The 7736-nt window shown below is 39.3% G+C and overlaps 1 protein-coding gene across 1 annotated transcript in view; it reads right to left on the bottom strand.

The window, feature by feature from the left end:
- Positions 1-7736, bottom strand: part of LOC121359883 (thyroglobulin-like) — a 131485-nt gene that overhangs the window by 33717 nt on the left and 90032 nt on the right. The window contains exon 33 of the mRNA XM_041479149.1: positions 1034-1198. Coding sequence (XP_041335083.1) covers positions 1034-1198 — 165 coding nt within the window. The remainder of the gene's footprint in view (positions 1-1033; positions 1199-7736) is intronic.

The following is a 7736-nucleotide window of genomic DNA, read 5'->3' as shown; positions in this document are numbered from 1 at the left end:
GCTTTAGCCAAAGGTTTTCGGAGGTAAATTCCATCTATCACTGGACCCCAGTACTGGAATGGGCCACTAATAGCTAGCAGCTATGTTGGGAATTAAAAAAAAAAAAAAAAAAAAATTAAAAAAAAAAAAGAAGCAAGAATTGTGCAGTTAATTCAGCTTACTCTTTAAATTCTATTTCATTTATGTTTAATTTAACTGATTGATTCCTTTCAAGTGAACAAGTGACCAGGTAATATAAGTGCAAACTCGTCATTAAAAAAAAAATTAAAAAAAAAAAAGAAGCAAGAATTGTGCAGTTAATTCAGCTTACTCTTTAAATTCTATTTCATTTATGTTTAATTTAACTGATTGATTCCTTTCAAGTGAACAAGTGACCAGGTAATATAAGTGCAAACTCGTCATTGGCAAAAACAATGATTTTGCTGACAGTCTCAGTAGGTGAAACAAACTGAAGAGGCAAAGAGAAATGATGGTCTTATAAAAATGTTGTTTTAAACTAGGGATTGACTTCATGCTGGTCCTCATCGAAAAATTTATTGCAGGTGGGTGTTTTAATTTGTGGGTAAAGGATCCATCTCTAGATTTATTTATACTGCAGCTTTCACAAGCCTCCCACTTCAAATACTGAACACTGACATCCCATCCTGCTTCATTTTCTGCATAAGTTCTGTTATTAAAGCTGCAGACCATGTTCTGTTATTAAAGCTGCAGACATTTGACTCTCCTCTAGAGTAACACCCAGGGGTAGGCAAGAGGGAACTGAAAGAAGGGAAAAAACAATTTTTAGATTTATTTCAGAAGACATGATTAAAGCAGTGTAAAAGGAATTTAGTCTAAAGGAGAATCAAATTGTGAGTATTCATAGCTCAGAGCTGGATGTCATGGACAACAACTTCCTTCCACCAAAAATAGTCCAGTTCCTCTTTCACAAGGATTCAGACTAAATTATTTTTTAAGGTTTCTCTCCCACAGTTTTGTGTGAATGGAAACTTTTTGATTTCTTGTCAATGGCATATGCTTTGCTATGTTGTACCTTAGTTTGAGCATCATTGAGGACACGAGCAGGCAACTGGCGAAGGCAGGCTACAATTTCCTCACTGGTGGATGAAGGGCATCCCACATCTTCAGCCAGGGCTTCTGCCTGGGTCTGTGCCCTCCTGGTAGTAATTATAGATGCTGGAGAAAAAGCTGAGCCTCCCTAGAAAAAAAACCCACCATATCCATCAATATATTTTGTCAGAACACCTGGTTCCCTGGTGCAGGTACAAAAGATGAGAAGAAAAATCTTTCCACCTGCAGAACGTAAAACCTTGGCTTTTAAATTAAAATAAGTGAGTTCTAAAGATCAAAGCAAAGGGGTGAAGGGTCAGTTAGGCTGTTTCCAGCTCTGCCACAGTTAATTTGGAAGAGTTCTATGTATGTTTATTATGTCTCTAACCAAATGACAAATCTTTCTGAAAACTTTGGTGGAAAGAGAAACATTGAGACAGGAGCAGATATAAAGAAGGTGCTGTGAGGCACATGAAGAAATGGAGAGCCCATTTTACAAGAGGAGACTAAATAGAGTTTTATCATAGCTCTGACAAACTAAGTATGTTAATGTAAGGACAGAGAGCAGGTCCATAAAGATGTGATGTCCATAAAGAAAAGCTATTTCTACCTTGGGACTATGCTGGTACAAGGACAAACGAGCACTAAGTATTCACACTGAGTGTAAATCAGCTTCGGCTGGAAACCAAAGATAACTAGCACAGGGAGCAGTGAAGGTCTGGAAGGGCTGTGAACTGAGGAAGTAGGAACAAAAGACTAAAGAACACTGCAGAAGATTAACCAGAGCATGAAGATCAAAACCAGAGCACAGGCTACAGTCCAGTCTCTACCCCAGACTCTTTGTATTCTTGTTACAGCTGTGCCAACACAGCAAATGTTCTTAGCAAGAAAGAACGGCACAACATTTTTGAGTAAACATGAAAACTAGTTGTTGCAAATGCAGAAAAATTAGTTTAAATCTGATAAGAACTGACCTAGAACAGAAAGGTTGGAATAGCTCTGACATGGTTCAAATGACTAATTTCCAAACATTTGCATCAGTTTACTGATAATAGCTGCTAAAATTAGCTCTGTGCTCTAAAAAACCCCACAACCCAGATGCATGATATGAAAGACCCCGATCTATTGAACTGATTAACATACTTAGTGAATTTGCTCAAAGCATAACTACAAGTCTTGAAAATCAAGTTAAAAAGAAACAAAAACCAAACAGCAAATCTTCAAATTGAAATTGTCTCAAACCTTGGAGCCCAAAGAACTCTGTGAAGCCCTGGCCAGCACCCATGAGATTTTTTATATTTCAAACAAGCAGAGACATTGATACTAATGGGATACCATTGCTCACAACTGGAGAAACTGACTTCCAAAAATAGTGAGAAAGAGGTAATTTGGGTTTGGGTGTAGAGACAATCCTTTTAGTTCACTGCATGCAGAATTTCCAGTAATACTACCCTCCTGAAAGATTTCTCTTCTTTTTTAATAGATCTGGAAAACAAGCACTGTTATTAGCTTAATTATTGAGATGAAAATGGTTCCAGATAAGCAAAGGAAAAACCTATTTTTTTAATCTGGGCCACTGTAAGAGCCATCTTGAGTTTTAAGAGTGGAAGAACTAAAGAAGAAGAAATAAACACCACTTGGTCTTATTCTTCACTTCAGCACTCAATTTAGATGAGAACTCAAGTGAGCAATGGGTTTTATTCTCTCACAGGATTTGCAGTGGCATATTTTGTGTTTGTAAGGCATGATATTTGCCAGCTGCTGACTAGGTGCACTGACTCAGCTGGTCATGAGAGAGAAAGAAACATATCTTTGATGAGAGTATCTTGTCTGTGGGTTGGTTCCCAGCACATGGAGTGAGAACCATGTATTTTAACCTGACCTTTGGAAGAGCATGGTCATCAGAGTTATGATGAGTGAGACTAGAAAAGGGATAACACATCATGAGAGCTTCCCTCAGAAAAGGAGCTTCCTTGCATTTCATGAGGAGTAAGGAATTATGAGCCCCCTTAATACAGCTGAAAAATTAAATCCAAGGCTGCACAATATTTACCCACTAATCTGGCAAACATATTCTTCCACATCAGATCTGAACATGCTCAGCATGGTTTGTCAAGTATCCAGTACCTCCAAATGGCATTCATTTAAAACAAAGCAAAACAAAATCATAACTCCAAAAGTTTCACAAATTTTGAAAGTGTCAGTTTCTGTGGAAATTCTGAAGTTGCCCTATTAAAAGGCCAAGTTTGGTAGGGAAAGAGTACTGAAATCAGATGATATATGGATCCAAAAACTCACTGTGACCAAGCAAAGCATCCTTGTGTATGCTTGATTTTGAACATGTTTCCTTCTGGAGATTTTAAAAGCTGGCAAAGTTTCACTGTCTCAAATATCTACAACCTGAAAGATTGCCCTGAGTTCATGTACTGAGTAAAACAAAGACTGCAAAAGGTTCTGAATAGAAGCGTCCCCCAAGTTCTCTACAGCAGGGGCAGAACTAAAAGCTTGGGCAGGCAAATCTTCATGTCACAGCAGAGATGTGTATGGGCTGGCAGAAGATACAGTCAATGAGTAAAATAAAACCCCCAAACTTCTGCAAATACATTTCTGAGGGGAGAAGAGCTTGATGGAGCCTCTGGCTGTGAATATTTTCTTTTCTTTCTGTGAGTGGTTAGAAAAGGTTTATTTGCTCTTTATTCTGTACTTTTTCTTCTATTTTCCACGTAAATGGCCACTTCCTCAGTTTGCTATTTTTGGTAACACCCATATTCAGGAATCAAGTCTTGCATCTGGGGTTTGAAAGAGACCAAATATTAGGGCTTTGCAAGAGATGTGGAATTTACTACTTTTAATCATGTTTAATTTTTGCTAGGACCGGAAGCAGGGGATAGAGAAACACAAGGCATCATTCAAAGAGTATTTAGGAGCAACATCATTGTGTTTCCTTCCAAGGTGCATCCAAAGTATGCTCCAGGCTTTAGAAACATGACTTCTCTTAGGGCAGAAGTTATACAAGCAAAACTGTACCAGTTCTCTGCTTTACAAATGCACATCAAATTCAGGGTCTGTTTCTTCATTATTGTAAAAAAAACCAAACAACCCTTCACGAACAAATAAGTGAGAATAGAAGCTGGTATTGCCTAGAACTAATGTTCTTTCTTTTTTTGAGCCTGCAGTTTTCACATTAAACAGAAATCTTCCCTAAACTCTGAATTCTCATTACAGGTGGGCTCAGGACAGAGAGAGTAACAAAGCTACACTCAGAAGTTCCCTCTTTTCCTGTAAGACTATAATTTATTTGTGTGATTAATCCCAGAAACCAATAATGGAGGACTTGTGTACTTTAAAAAATAGTACTACTTAGGCAGAAGCAGAAATAGTGGAAGGTCTGTTTGTTTCCATTACATGACACCCATATTACGATCAACATTACAGAATCATGAATCAGAAAACCAAAAATCATGAGATCAGCTCAAGAATAACAAACACTGTGTTCTTTTTGTTAGTCCTCTGGTTTTTAATTCTCCAAGAACTCTCCTGTACCCATGAACACAAGAGCTAAAAAATTCACTTTTTGAACTAACAAGTGAAATCTTTGCTGTTCTAGCAGAGTTGTTTTTTTTTTGAAAGTGAACCTCTAAAAAAATGACATGTACAATAAAATTGCAGTCATTAGTCACTTTGTCATCACTGGGGGATCATTTAGAAGTGATTTACAGGGAACTGAATCCACACACACTTCTTGTTTTAGCTGTCCTTACAGACGGACCCACAACAAGGGGGAAGAGGAAGACAGAGGAAGTTCCATTGACATTTTTGACATTGACCAAGTCAAAAGTGTTCAAAAGTGCTAAGAAGAAGCAGCTGTGTTACACAATCCACAAAAGCATTGTTACACTGCTCTCCAAAATTCATAGGAATAGGAGGAACTTTAGAGTGTTGAGCAACAGCATCTACTGCAACAAGTGATGGCATTGAAAATGGGAGTAAAAGCCTTAAAAAAACTACTACTTAGTTCAGGGACCAGGAGCATTGCCAGCATTTCTTAATTTCTCTTTTCAATATTAGAAGTTCAGATACACAGTAGAAATTCAGATACCACGAAATGCTGCAGCTCACAATGCTGAGAAGCTGATGAATCAGTATTACATGAAGGTGAATTCTCACTTTGTTATCAGGCTATGACCAGCTGAGCTGGGGCTGGTGCCTCTTGCAAACTTTTCTTTTGGGACATCAGAGCTCAACAGACTTTCATTGGTGCTATCCTGGCCATCCCATTTCTTCCTACACAAGCTCTTCCTGCTATTCTGATAAGATGATAAAAAAGAATATATGGACCTCTGTTGGGTTTCTGTGTTTTGGTAGTGAGGGAGTCTAAATGAAATAATTGCAGTGTTGTGAGGAAGAGAGAGAGTGGAAAATCCCAGATGGTCATAATCATGCTTTACTTCTCAGTATCGTGCTCTGTTTAATTGGTAGTAAATTAAACTAATTAAAATAAATTAATTTCCCGGTCTGTGCTGGTAACCAGTTGGTAATCTCTCCCTGTACTTATCTTGATCCATGAGATTTTCATTTTATTTTCTTTCCCCTGCCAGCTGAGGAGAGCAGAGCAGGTTTAGTGGGCAGCTGGTGTCCAGCCAGAGTCAACCCACCACAGTGCCATCACTGTACTCTGTACCTGTCTCACAACATATCTGGAAAAGACAATTGCCATATAAGCTGCAGTGCTGAATGTCTTTTGATTCCTCATTTAGTTTAGAAGCTCACTTCTGCAAAATCTTTCAAAATTATTCAGAACACATCTAATGATTAGAAACTTCATGGGAACTAGATTTTATCATTCACATTCTGCAAACCTAAATGCAGCTTCCTCTCCTCACATCACGATCTCTTGTTTTTTCCCAAACTGACTTGAAAATTAAATTCTTTCTTGTCTCCTCAACACACACACTCCCTGCAAAGTGAATGGGGTTTCTCTGATGGCTGCAGCCAGAGCAGGCTTTCTGTGTGCCCTGAACCATGCTATAGGCAATGCAAACAGCAATTACAGTAACACCACCCAAAAATGAGATCAAAAGACATCTAATGCAAACAGTCAGAGCAAGGAAATGTCCTGAGAATTCTACTTTCCCAAAAGAGCCAGCTGTACAGCAATATTTTATTTGTTAAAAATAGGCACTCTCCAGGCTCAGATGCACACAGTTCCCAGCCAGAAGTATCTGTCAGACCATCTGGTTTGACCTCCAGGATAGCCAGGGCTCTTCCATTTCCTGACTGCTGAGCTCAAGTGCTTCCTATCCCTTAAAACATGGCTTGTGTTTGATCTTGCATGAGGCATTTAAGCTGGGACTCAGAAAAATGGATATCACAGCCTTCTCCTTGGCAGCTTGTGCTTAAAGATAATTACTCCATGGACAGGCAACAGAACGTTATTTCTGTTTGAGGGTGCCTTCAGTTTCAGTTAATGCCAGATTAAAGATACTGTTTATATCCTCTCTTTTCTTCCTGCAAAAATAAGCAAGCTGCAACTAAACAACCACTGACTCACTTTCCCAACAAGTTCAGGAGATTTTTCTTTAACAGACTGGATTTAAACTATTTCAGAAGTTGTTTTCAATTTGGACCCTATTTGCTTCTTTCTTGCAGGGTTGTTTTTCAGTGTCCTTCATTGTTTTTCCTTAGATAATCAATTCTGCATAGTGACCAGTGCTTACAAGACACCAAGGCTGCAGGGCTCTGTGTGGTGACATTAATGTCATTATTCCAGGCTTTCATGAAGCCTGGCTTCAAGAGCTTGGAGAAGTAGAAAGCTTTGGGAACAGCTCAGGGAGTCTCTGTCACAGCTAAGAAGACATTTGGCAGACACCTGGCAAACACCAGCACAGGAAGTGTAACAGGGAATGGTCAGGTCCGTCCAGCACTGGAAGGGGGGACTGAGAAAGAAACATCTTTCCCTCCATAATTGTCCACTAGACTGTAATTTCCATATAAAAATGGGGGGAAGGCAAGGGTTCTCTCTCTTATATCAAAAATAGCATTTGAAGAAGGAAAATTTCTTTTTCATATATCGGCATTTGCAAACCCCTCTTTGCTGACATCAGAGGCAGCCCTGCAAGGGCAATGTTCCTCTCACAAGTGACTCACAGAGTGCCTGTGTCAGGTTAATGACTTGAATAACAGGATATGAATATTTCTAAGATGACATAAAAAGTCCCACTTAATTCATACAAGCACTTTCTTCCATTTAGATGTACACACTACCTTATCAATGATCCTATTTGACACAAGGTATTAGCTGAATGACAGAAAGGATAAATCAGCTCTCATCATTGTACAGGAGCAGCCAGCCACCAGCAACAGGCAAAGATGACATGGAAGTGGAGAATTCCATCTACCACTCTCCACTGCAAACGCATCTGTTCCTCTACAAGCACGATACAGTGTCTGAGATCTACTGTGATTCCAGCAGATCATGTTCTATCAAACAAGTCCAACCTCTCCTTAAGTGTGACCAATCTCTCCTGCTAAGTCCAAGACCTGTCCCATTCCCAAGTGCATCTTAGGATGTAACTTTATTTCTTGTAAAGGCACACAGACTGTCAGAGGCAGCCTAAGGCTGAGGGTGGTGAGGATTGGGAAAAGGCTCTGCCTCTGCCCATTCCCACCTGCAGACTTCCCCTAAT

Source organism: Pyrgilauda ruficollis, unplaced genomic scaffold (assembly GCF_017590135.1).
Source record: "Pyrgilauda ruficollis isolate IOZ18807 unplaced genomic scaffold, ASM1759013v1 scaffold48, whole genome shotgun sequence".
Classification (NCBI taxonomy): Eukaryota; Metazoa; Chordata; class Aves; order Passeriformes; family Passeridae; genus Pyrgilauda; species Pyrgilauda ruficollis.
Note: the sequence above shows the minus strand (reverse complement) of the source record. Positions and strands in the feature narration are given on the sequence as shown.